The 12,257-nt window shown below is 49.8% G+C and overlaps 1 protein-coding gene across 5 annotated transcripts in view; it reads right to left on the bottom strand.

Annotated features, from left to right (window-relative positions):
- syne1b (spectrin repeat containing, nuclear envelope 1b) overlaps positions 1-12,257 on the bottom strand; it is a 107,144-nt gene that overhangs the window by 54,752 nt on the left and 40,135 nt on the right. For 4 of the 5 annotated variants that reach the window (XM_076299214.1, XM_076299212.1, XM_076299211.1 and 1 more), the window contains 21 exons: positions 11,829-12,185; positions 11,418-11,554; positions 10,928-11,105; positions 10,204-10,386; positions 9,808-9,951; positions 9,115-9,270; positions 8,282-8,446; positions 7,681-8,007; positions 7,364-7,507; positions 6,772-6,936; positions 6,017-6,334; positions 5,254-5,409; positions 4,372-4,542; positions 3,691-4,017; positions 3,132-3,284; positions 2,715-2,882; positions 2,191-2,367; positions 1,743-1,889; positions 1,308-1,433; positions 832-1,008; positions 167-432 (listed from right to left, as the gene is read on the bottom strand). In XM_076299214.1, coding sequence (XP_076155329.1) covers positions 167-432; positions 832-1,008; positions 1,308-1,433; positions 1,743-1,889; positions 2,191-2,367; positions 2,715-2,882; positions 3,132-3,284; positions 3,691-4,017; positions 4,372-4,542; positions 5,254-5,409; positions 6,017-6,334; positions 6,772-6,936; positions 7,364-7,507; positions 7,681-8,007; positions 8,282-8,446; positions 9,115-9,270; positions 9,808-9,951; positions 10,204-10,386; positions 10,928-11,105; positions 11,418-11,554; positions 11,829-12,185 — 4,142 coding nt within the window. The remainder of the gene's footprint in view (positions 1-166; positions 433-831; positions 1,009-1,307; positions 1,434-1,742; positions 1,890-2,190; positions 2,368-2,714; positions 2,883-3,131; positions 3,285-3,690; positions 4,018-4,371; positions 4,543-5,253; positions 5,410-6,016; positions 6,335-6,771; positions 6,937-7,363; positions 7,508-7,680; positions 8,008-8,281; positions 8,447-9,114; positions 9,271-9,807; positions 9,952-10,203; positions 10,387-10,927; positions 11,106-11,417; positions 11,555-11,828; positions 12,186-12,257) is intronic. The other variant, XM_076299213.1, reaches the window with a different exon arrangement.

Consider the following 12,257-nt stretch of genomic DNA (forward strand, 5'->3'; position numbering starts at 1 on the left):
TGTGCCTAAAGTTATGAGAAATTGTTGAAGCTGTTTTGCTGTATATAATAATGCATTTCCAAATTAGTCCGCTCCACGTCTGAATTATGGCACATTGCCGGTTATCTTTAAGTATTTAAGTACTGATAATAGCATTTATAATATAACATCATTCAGTGATGCCTACCTGGCCAGGCTGTCCCAGTCCTTGGTCACCTGTTCGAACAGGGCCTCCATGGCGGCGATGCAGTCGTGGTACTCGCCGGTCCGGCGCAGGTCCTCCTCCCGCTGGGCCTGCAGCTTGTTGGCCTGGTGACACAGCTCCAGCCAGGAGTGGCTCAGGCGGCTGATCTCGGCATGCTCCGACGACTCCCGGCCCTCAGTCAGCTTCATCACCGTCTCCGTCATCCGCGTCAGGGTGGCCTGACGACTCTGCAGCTGCTGGCTGAACTCCTACAGGGTGGGAGATGGCAGAGCCACATTTTTTAAATGTAATTTTCCACCAAACTTACAGACTAACTGGAACAAAAAATACCACGAGGTAGTTTCTGTCATTACACAGACTACAAACTTGTCGTTGGAAGGATGTTACCACACATCCTCTACAGTGTGCAGTCAGTATGAGGTAACAGGTAACACTGGACCACATTTTCACATCAAACTTAAGTTTCAGCTTTAGAGTAAGAAACAAAGTAATGTAATGTTAGAATACGGACAAATTAATACATTAATTAATTAAATAAACAATTACCGTAAATAAAAATAATTAATTTATTCACGGATATTATTGAAAAGCCTCCTATTTGGGAACAGATGATATTTCTGCCTCTGTGTGTAAGAAGTGCTCCGTACCCGGGCCTGGTCCAGCATGTTCTGGGCGATCTTGGGCTCCAGCTCGGCCGGCCGGCGGGTGAGGCCCTGCAGCTGCTGCTCCATGTCCTGGAAGAGGGAGGCCAGCTCCTGCTTCTGGTCCAGGATCTCCCTCCAGCCCTCCGACAGCTCCTGCGCCCTCATCATGCGCTCCTCAATCTGCCCCACAGCCAACATAACAAGCAAAACAGCGTCAGGGACCAAATCAACACAACAGAATAAAAGGACATCTACAACTGTTATTTCATGGTTAAATAAATATGGCTAATTATCTAAAGGAGTAAGGTTAGAACAGAGGTTGACTCCATAATGAGGACAAAATAGGATTAGTGATACATTTTTGTCTTACTATTAGGTTTATTAATAATGAAGACTGAATATAAGAAATCTGGTGTTGTGTTGCGTTACAGATAAGCAACCACACGTATGGTAAAAGATGTTTGGATCTTGAGACTCACAGTGATTTTGATCTGCTGAATCTCAGCTGCTGTGCTCCTGACCGTTTCATCTGACAGGTCACACACAGAGCACACCAGGTCCAGGTATGTGCTGGCCTGTTCCTGCACAGCCCTGAAGTGTTTCACCTGTGGGGGATGAACCGGTGAAAATGTTATTTTATTATCATTTATTATAGCTATTTACAACAGTACTACTATTAGTGTTTTAGACACATTGGTTATACACAAGGTCTTTTTGTACTCTCTTTATACGCATGCTACACATTCTTTCTTCTCTTGTCCACACTAATTTGTGTGTATACTTGAAACCTACAAATAATATTGTTAGTGCTAACATGATCCAACATCTATTCAATTTATGCATCTCAAGCAATAGCTGCATTTCTACCGCTTGTATCAGTTCCCTGCATGTAATGGAGAGCACTGGACTCTGACCTGTTTGAGCGCCTCCTGTAGGCCGTGAGGGGGTAGTGCGTGCAGCTGCACCTCCTGCTGAACGGCAGCCAGCCAGCTCTGGCACTGCTGCAGCGTGTCCTGATGACTCACATACTTCTGCTGCTCCCGCTCCAGGCTCTGGTACAACTGCTCACACACACACACACACACACAAACAAATGATGTCACACAAAAATACACACACCCGCATACACAGCACGTGCAGAGCACAGCTTGGTGAAGTGACCGTTTGACACAGAAATAAACGGTCACTGCTAGCAACAAAGACTTGGACACATACATACATACAGTACACACACACACACACACACACACACACACACACACATGGGAAGGCCTAGAGTACAGTTAGGTTTTTCACATGCTGCGGCCCAAACAGAGGTGACTATGTGACTGCTCTCTTTCTGTGCCCCAGACAGGCGCTCACCCGCTGGGCGGTGCTGCAGATGGCAGAGTAGCTGTCTCTGGTGCCCTGCTGCTGGGTCTGAACCTGCTGACAGACCCGGGGTTGGACCGCGTCCGGGCAGCCACTGACCAGCTCCTCTCCTCTCTCCTTCAGTGCGTTCAGAAGGTCCTCAAAGCCAGCGATCTCCTCCATTATGGCCTGAGAGGAGATGGGTTTGTGACAGTCAATCACAAGGACATTTTTTGTTTAACACTATTAGTGCTGCACAGTAAAGTGTGAATCTGAAGAGTCAGTGCAAAAGCACCAAGAGCGTGACACAGATACAACACAGAAACCTAAAACTTCCTGTGTGATTGCATTACTTCTGCATATGGTTTTCTAAGGAAGCCATGTAAAACCACTGAACACTATATTTTAAATGTTCTCAGACAAAAATTAAAACACTGGGCATCTCCTGATTTCACAAAATCATACCAGCAGAAACATTTGTAAACATAAAGTGTAAGAAAGCAGTGCCCTGAAACCAGATGCCTCCCTGAGCTCACCTTGTGTCTGGCTAGCTGCTGTGTGGCCGCCTCTAGAGAGCCACTCTGCATGGAGTCGGACGTCACCAGGCGACTGGACATCTGCAGCAGCCAGCGTTCCACCTCTTGTAGCTCTCCGCAGTACTCCTCGTGCTCCCGCACACGCTCCGACAGACTCTGGACCCGCGCCTGGAGTTACGAACACACGCACGGGGAAATAGTTGTGTGTTCATGTGAGTGACTATTAAAAACATGCACATGTATGACATCTTGCATCTACACTTCTCGCATCCACACACCACAATGAGCTAAACCCTGTCTACCACGCTTTCTCTACTGCTGTTGTGGTGTACCAGCTGACATTGCTGTTGCTGTGCTGATAGCAGAAGACTGAAAAAATAGCTTTGTGCTTTCAGAGTGAACGCATCACACACCCACCTTGGCTGCGGAGCAGAGCTCAGTGTAGTCAGCCTGCAGCTTGCTCATGTTCTCGCTGATGGTAGGGTCCTTGACCGAGTCAAGCAGGGCCTCTCCCCTCTCCATGACGGACCTCATCGCAGACTCGTGGGACTGGACCGTTTGCTGCAGGGTCTATAAGCAGGAAAACCCAAGTGTCAAGGCGACTTCACTTTCACTTTCTTTAGGTAAACTCAAACATTGGAACCAAGAGGGATTTGGTAGGCTGTGGATCACACCAGGGTTTATTCTTTTTTACATAAAGGCGCTTCCTTGATTACAATCTATCAGACTTTTTGAATTCAGCTAAATTCTTGTTCCAGTCTATGCATTCAAAAACCTCTGATGCTCAGGCACAACCCAGGGTCTGAAAGCGCCATACACCATTACAGCCAATCAACATTTAGCTGTACGAGCAAAGAAGGGAATGGTGTACAATTTTGGAGCTACAAATTTAACAACCCTTCACCAGAATCAAGGACTGTACCTTTAATCACTGGATAAGTTGTGGTCCACAGCCTACACAGTGATCCAAACCCACCTTGTACTTGGCCAGCTGGGCTTTCCTTTGGTACAGCTCGGCTTTGGGCTCCAGTGGTGCCCCGAGCACCGTGCGCGTCTCGCTCACCCACTGCGCCTGCGCCTTGTACTTGTCCAGGAAGTCCTTGGACAGCTGCAGGCTCTTGTCCAGCGTGCTCAGCTCCTGCCTGATGGCCCCCACCAGCGCCTCCTGCTGGGAGAGACGTGCCGACACCTCCTCCCGCATCTGCTCCGCCTCTGGCTCCTCCAGGAAGGCCGCCGCCCGCTCCGTCTTCTCCCGCATGGCCGTGAGGAAGCCGCGGCCCCGCTGCACGTCCCCTTGCAGCGCCTGCCGCACACCAGGAAGTCAGACATGGTTAGATAGCTGCTTCCTGTGTAGCACGCCACTAATAGCATAACTCATACTGTAACACATACACATACTCTGCAGACCTGCTCTCTGAAACACCTCTGAGATCATATTTTTAAAAGCCTGAAACAAGCCATTAGAGATCAGAATAGCTGCAGATGCAATAGAAGACTGTGCTAGCTATGGTGCTCAATAGTGCAGGAACTGGGTACCAAGAGTAAGTTAGGTTTGACAACTGCATTTCACTCTGCTGTTGAATCTACCATATATGAACAGTGATTCCAATGAAATAGCATTTTTGAGCTGCTTTTAGTCATGCAGTCTCTTGTGTACCTCTAATTTCTTCTTTTTTCTCTCCATGGCGACGCGGTCCACAACATCGATGCTGATGGACACGCTGCTGAAGTTCTTCTGCGCCATACTCAGCCAGTCAGAGAAGGTGCTGAACACACTCTGGGCTTCCTCTATACACGACACCTCCTCTTTCAGCTGCTTGATGGTCTCCTAAAAACGGGGAGCAGAGGCATTTGGGGCTTTTCCAAATGGGCTTTGTGTGTGTGTTTATATAAATGTAAGAGAACGACTACACTGCTTCAGGGAGGGACGGTAAATAAACTAGTTCAGTCCCAGCACCATATTTTGCTTCTGTCTGTATATGTGTGTGTGTGTGTGTGTGTGTGTGTGTGTGTGTTCTTTCGTGTGTGTGTGTGTTTCTCCCTGTGTTTGCCTGGATTAAGAGCTGTGTGTGTGTGTGTGTGTGTATGTGTTTTTTTCCTTGTGTTTGTCTGGATTAAGAGCTGTGTGTTTGTGTGTGTGTGTGTGTGTGTGTGTGTGTGTGTTTGTCCTTGTGTTTGTCTGGATTAAGAGCTGTGCGTGTTTGTGAGTGTGATTGTGGTTGTCCCTGTGTTCGTATGGATTAAGAGCTGTGTGTGTTTGTGGTTGTCCCTGTGTTCGTATGGATTAAGAGCTGTGTGTGTTTGTGGTTGTCCCTGTGTTTGTCTGGATTAAGAGCTGTGTGTGTTTGTGGGTGTCCCTGTGTTTGTCTGGATTAAGAGCTGTGTGTGTTTGTGGGTGTCCCTGTGTTTGTCTGGATTAAGAGCTGTGTGTGTTTGTGGGTGTCCCTGTGTTTGTCTGGATTAAGAGCTGTGTGTGTTTGTGGGTGTCCCTGTGTTTGTCTGGATTAAGAGCTGTGTGTGTTTCTGCTCTCCCTCTCACCATGAGGAGCAGCAGCAGAGCGTGGTAGCGTGATGTCAGCTGGGTTGCCGTGGCGCTGACTCGGCTGCTGATGTGGCTCTCCTCCAGCACCTGCTGGGCCAGCGAGCTCAGGCTCTCCACCTCACTCTGGTAAACCAACACCTCCTCCTGCCATGCCTGGACACACACACACACACACACACACACACACACACACACACACACACACACACACACACACACACGCACACACACACACACACACACACACACACACACACACACACACACACACACAGCAAATGAAATACATTTCATCTTGTTTGTCTGTATCAGTATAAAGGGGCTTTACAGAAGCCAAGGCCTGAAGCCTGTACAACAGAAGTCTTCAACATTTTTCAGGCCAAGGAGGGACCCCTTGACTGATAGTGACACAGTGGGACCTTCTGTTACATTTTGTATAAAATGATGTTTCTTATTAAATCAAAAACAATAATGTGTAGGCCGACTTATAGTGCCATGTACAGTATGAATGTACTTTATAATGGTGTATACAATGTTAAGTCATAACAAATAATAATTTCTGACATGTTTATTATCTGAAGAATTATTAATACAGATTTCGTAATTTTTGGGTAAAAACTGGAAAAAAAAGATTTGGCAGACCCCTCTGCTGTAACTGAGAAAGATCTCTGTCTTAAAGCAAGCAGGTAGGCAAACTGGAGTGTGTGGGGCCTGCCAAATCCACAGACCAGAAAAGATCACAGACAGGCTGCCTCCTGACCTCCAGCATCTGCAGCTGCGCCTCCTTGGTGGCGCGGTCGGAGCGGCGGCTGGAGCGTAGCTGGCCCTTGCTCTCCATGCCCTTGAGCCAGGTGTCCAGCCGGTGGAATTTCTGCTCGATCTGCCGCAGCTTGGCCAGCGTGCTGTTGAGCTGGGCGCGCGTCTCGCCCAGACGGGCCTGGTGCGAGCTCCAGTCGGCCTGCAGCGCCTCCAGCTGGCGCTCCTCCAGCGAGGGCGCGCCCCAGGCCAGCAGCGCCTCGCGGCTCCGCTGCAGCGCGTTCAGCAGGGTGTGGCCCTCCGTACAGCCCCTCTGCTGCTCCTGGTGCAGGGGAGGGAGGGACGGTACACAGAGGCAGCGTTAGTATGCGTGTGGTGCAGTGGTCACTCCAGTGTGGTGCAGTGGTCACTCCAGTCAACGATGCCCTTGAGGTGGGGGAGGCTTTGATGGTGTGAAGTAAAGCATGAAATAAACCAACCAAATTGTGCAGCTGTGTAATGCTTTGTGCAAACATTTACTTAAGTTGTTAGCTTCTCATGATGCACTACAGCTGTGGACAATGCTGGAGGTGCAATATACAACAGATATTGCATTATATTACCATTATTCCTATTACTAGAAACACATTCTGTAATTGGACCATCCTAGTTTGTTGATAGTCATGACAGATATGGGTCACGTTTTCCTGAATATGAGTGGAGAGAAACTGCATTTGAATGTGTAAACCCGCCAAACACACACACAGCCCCTCCACCGACCTGCAGCTTCTGCAGTGTGTTCTCCAGGGAGTCGACATCTCCCTCCAGAGGGGTGTGAGCGCTCAGCCTCTCCTGCTCCTGCTCCAGCCACGCCCGGAACTGCTGCAGGCAGTGCCTGTGCTCCTCATGGCTGTGCACCAGATCCTCTGCCCTGCCCACTGCATGCTACACGGATGGACACACACACAGGCGCACACGCACGCACACACACACACACACACACACACACACACACACAGGCGCACACACACGCACACGCACATGCACACACACACACACACACACACACACAGGCGCACACACACAGGCGCACACACAGGCGCACACACACGCATGCGCACACACACACACACACACACACACACACACACACACACAATTTATTTGATAAATTATTTCTAACCAGTTCTACTTATGAGATTAAATAAAATATTTTATTTAATTCCACAAACATCATATTATAGTCCGTCAGTCTTTCTCTTTGTTTTTAGGAGTCATATCTGGATGTGGGTGTGATGCTCTGTTGGTTATTGACTGACTGTATAGTGTGTGTGTTAATATGCACACACTGTTTTGAGCGCAGTAGCGTTACCTCTGCCTTCTCCCTCACAGCACTGTAGCGCTCCTGCAGGTCTTGCAGCTCCATCTGAGTGACACAGTGCTCCGCCATTCCAGCTCCCTTCTGTGCGATGGTGTCCAGGAGACTGCCGTGACTCAACACCTCCTCAAACAGCAGCTAGCAGGAACAACACACACACGGCACATAGTCAACAATTCATGAATTAATCATTAGCAACCTATTAATTAATTAACTATTCTTTCTTATTCATTTTTATTATATTTAATTACATGTTTCTAAACAATTCCTTTCCTAAGACTGCATAGTGACTGGTCAAAAAGAACAGGTACCTTGGCTTTGTCCAGGTTGTCCGTTTTGTCTCTCATTTCTGAACATGGCCGGTCCGTGGCCTCCAGACTCTGCTCCACCTGCTCCACCCAGCAGACGAACTGGCGCACATCATCCTGGTAACTGGTCCATTGCGAGAGGGCCCCCTCCAGTTGGCTTTTGCACTGGATAGAGGCGGAGAGCAAGGTGTCCCAAGACTCCTTCAGCTCCTGGATCTGCAGGCGGATGGCAGGGACGCCCTCGGCAGAGGTATTCCTCTGCACCGACTCTCCACGCGTCACCAGCATCTTCAGCTCGATCTCCTTCTCCTGCCGGGCTGTCAGCAGGGCCTAGAGGCACCACACCACAGCAGGGAGTGACAGAGGATTTGGAAGGGTTTAGTTAAGGTTCTAAATCTAAAGGCAGCAGTCTTTTCAATTCTGCTCCAGTCCCCACATTCACTTCAGATACTTGGGCCTGGTGTAAGATGGCTTTGTCAGTACAGAAGAGAATCTGAGGCTGCTTTAGTTGTAGTCTTCAGTTGCAAACAAGGATCTCTACACTTATCAATCCTATTCAAACACACACACACACACACACACACACACACACACACACACACACCTCCAGTTTGATCATCCTGTTGTCCAGCACGCTCCTGTCGGCCGTGGGGGCACAGTAGGACTGCATCATGTGACTGGTGTCCGACACCCAGTTGTGCAGGTCCCGCAGGCCCTTGCAGAAGAGCTGGTGTTCGCTCATGATGTGCTCCACACGGGACGCCTTCTCCTGGAGAACGCATGGGCGCAGAACAGCTCTCATTAGAACGCTGTAGAACAGTTTAAAACACCCAGAACCACAACTAGCAAACACAATTAGCTTTAAAGACAACTTTAAATAAGCATCTCAAGACTGCGAGGAAGATAGGACCAGGTATAGAGGAACCGATCGAGATACAGTATCAAGATAAAGGTTCTATTCCTACAATTCCACCAGTCTAGCTCTGTGTGTTTCATGGGTGTTTCACACTTTTCATCTCTCCTACCTTCAGCAGAGTGGATGACAGAACTTTCTAAGATGGTCTTGTGTCATGGTGAGAATGTGAAATAACCGACAACTGTAATTAGTTAGAAGTAAGAGTTGTTGCCAACTGATGAGTACTGATCATTTTAGGTCATTCGGTTTTAGTTTAGAAGCTCTGGTAAGGTAAGACTGCAGTAAGCTTTGGCTGAAGAAGAGAGGCTGTTGCTTGGAGAAGCAGACAGGACAGATGTTTGCAAAACAGTAGTCGGAAAGAGGGATTCAAACCTCACATGACTGCCAGAACAGTGGAATTGGTAGCAACATTCACTCAAATCACTCTGACATATACTGCAGATTCCTGGCGATCGGCGTCCACAAGCTACAGCAACAGTTTACCGTTCCTGCCACCATCCCACCGGCCGGCAGACAGTTACCTTGGTGGTGTTGGTTAGCGCTAGGAGCTGAGCGGAGAGCTGCGAGACGCGGTGCAGGTAGCCCTTCCCTGCCGAGTGCTCGTCCCACAGCTGCTGGGCCCTTTCCCTGAGCCGACTCAGCTGCTGCTCCTGGGACGCCAGCTCCTCCAGCAGCGACTGGAACAGCGTGGGGTGGAGGGTGGGCACACGTCAGGCATGTCGGCAGGACGGGACAGCGGACAGGACACAGCACAGCAAGCAGACAGGACAAGACAAAAGGTCAAGGGTCAACTGTTAGACACAAGCGCATTGGCAGATGCTAGCGTGTTAATGGGCTGGGAGGGCACTTGGTATGAGTAGGGAGTTAGAGAACACATTAGGCAGAGAGACAATGTTATGCAATGGAAGCTTCTGACTCAAGTAAGTAAGACAAAGTGAGAATGGATATAGACAGAGGAAGAAGAAATGGCTTCAGGGGACATGGCTGGTGGCTGTGACAAGTGATGGCAAGCTTAGAGAATGTTGGAGGTGGAGCTGGACCCTGGAGACAAACAGACTATCGCTACACCGGTGGTAGACAATGGTGGAGGGTGATGGACAACAGCCTGGTGGTTGGAGTGGGCAGGGGGGGTTGGGGGGGTGGGGGGTGATGATCTCTTGCTGTGACAGCTGGCCGTGACTTGGGGGTCGCCGCGCCATGGCGACAGACGGTACCTGTAGCTTGTGGAGCTCGTGCTTCTTGGCTGCGAGGTCGTGCAGCCGGCTGCTGCTGCCCTGTACCGCCGCTTCGGTGCCGTTCAGCCAGTCCTGCAGGGGCTCCACACTGTCCTCAAAGTCCTCCATCTGGGACTGCAGGCTCTGGAAGCACAACACACACACACACACACACACACACACACACACACACACACACACACACACACAGTTGTGTTCACAGTTTAATCCAAAGGAAAATTCCACCACAGTGAAGGCAAACAGTTTCTGCCAGTCTGCCAGGCTTTATCAGACAATCAGCTGAATAACAAATGCACAAACAGTGCCAAGATACTGTTCAAAGAATGTTACAGTAGAGTACTACAACCTCCCAACCCAGATCCCCGAGATGCCCACCTGCAGTATTGCCTCCCTCTGGTGCAGGGTGGTCATGAGCGTCTTCCAGTCCTCTCTGGCGCCCCTCATCTTGGCCCTCACGGTCTCCTCTCGGTCCCTGGAGGCGATGCGGAGCAGCAGGTCCCCGCAGAACACCACCGCATTCAGCTTGGTCTGACCCTGCTCTCGGTCACTCACACACTCCTGAGAGAGATAGGAAGCACTGTGAGAGTGGCATATCCCTGTATAAGTATAAGTATATAAACTCTTTTGATCACGTGAGGGAAATTTGGTCTCTGCATTTATCCCAATCCGTGAATTAGGGAAACACACTGCACACAGTGAACACACAGTGAGGTGAAGCACACACTAATCCCGGCGCAGTGAGCTGCCTGCAACAACAGCGGCGCTCGGGGAGCAGTGAGGGGTTAGGTGCATTGCTCAAGGGCACTTCAGCCATTCCTACTCGGGGTCGGGGTTCGAACCAGCAACCCTCCGGTTACAAGTCCGAAGCGCTAACCAGTAGGCCACGGCTGCCTGGCTGTACCTGTGTATACGGTACATACTCACTTAGTGTCAAACATCACTTCAAGGGCTGCTTTGGCAAAGACACAAGTTAGGGTAGGTTTGTGTTTCAAATTCCAATCACTGACAGAGCTGAGCTAAGTTTGCATTTTTATTTTATTATTTTACTACTACTACTATTTTATCACTAGTAAATTATTTTGTCCAGTCAGGACTGTACCTGAATCTTCTGCAGACTAGAGGACACCTCAGCCAGGTTCTGGGGCACGTCAAAGCATTTGGCTGTGGTGATCTTGGCGTGGACCAGCCACTGCTGGAAATCTCTGCAGGACGAGCGGAACCTCTGGTCCAGGAGCTTCTCTTTGTTCTGACACTCACGCGACGCCTGCAGACTCAGACTGGGAGAAGGAAGGAACATGTAATGAGGGAGACAGAGAGAAAGATGCTACAATATGCAACTACACCAACAGAGCGTTCAGTACTGGCTTAAATAATTTAGATAACATCCCGACAGACAAACACAGTTTCACCTTGCCCACTTATAACACACCTTGCCCACTTATAACGCATTTTACCCATTACCGTTGTAGACTGTGGTTTTCCTGCACTGAATGAGTTTGTGATAAAACAGGCAGAATAATTAATCTGAATTCTCCAGCTGTAACCCATCTGTTTCCTTTGAACCCATCTGTCCCAGTGCATAGGCTCACCTGTTGTAGTCTTTAATGAGAGCGGACACCCTGTCCGGTTGGGTGCCCAGCTCCCTGGAGAAGCGGCACAGGTCATTGAGCTGGGTCTTCAGCTGCTCAGAGGTCGCCTCCGCTTTCAGCAACTCCTCCGAAGTTTCCTTAGACACAGAAACCATCATTTACTATGCACCCAACGTAAGCGGATTATAAGTTATGCATGATTTTGCATGCAGTATTTCCTGAAGCACACATTGATAAGCTCATCATCAACTTCGATATCCTGAAAACTGACTGGCAATGAACAGATGTTTGTCTGCAATAAGGTGACCCTACATCCAAAGTACTACTCACTTCTGTGCAAGGATTATTCCACTAGCACTGTGAAAGCCATTGTGTGATTATCCACGTGCAGGAACTACACTTGGTCGTTACCTTGGCGATCTGCCAGCCGTGGACGGCCTCCTCGCTGGTGTTCATGCCCTCGGTCTGCTGTAGATGGTCCCTCCATTCCAGCAGGCGCGTGGAGAACGCCTGCAGCTCCTGCTCCAGGTGTGTAGCCAGCCGGCCAAACTCCTGCTCGGAGCTGGCCATCTGCTGCAGCGCCCCCTCCAGGCTCTCGGCCGCCGCCTGCGCCGCCCGCTCCCACTGCTCCCAGCCGGCCAGCAGACCGGCCTCCTCGCGCTCCAGCGCCTCACAGCCCAGCGTGGAGCTCCGTCCGCGGGCCACGCCGCCACTGCGCTGCACCCGCGTCATCCGCTCCCAACCCTGCTGACGTGAGGCCAGCAGCTCCTGAGAGGGTGGTGGTCAAGAGATACAGAGAGAGAGATGAAAAGAGCAGATTGATGGATGAGAGGAAGTGGA

The sequence above is a fragment of the Alosa pseudoharengus genome, unplaced genomic scaffold (genome assembly GCF_046254945.1).
Source record: "Alosa pseudoharengus isolate Yale_2024_CS ecotype anadromous, Long Island Sound unplaced genomic scaffold, YU_APseudo_1.1 YU_APseudo_1.1_scf_22, whole genome shotgun sequence".
NCBI classification, from domain to species: Eukaryota; Metazoa; Chordata; class Actinopteri; order Clupeiformes; family Clupeidae; genus Alosa; species Alosa pseudoharengus.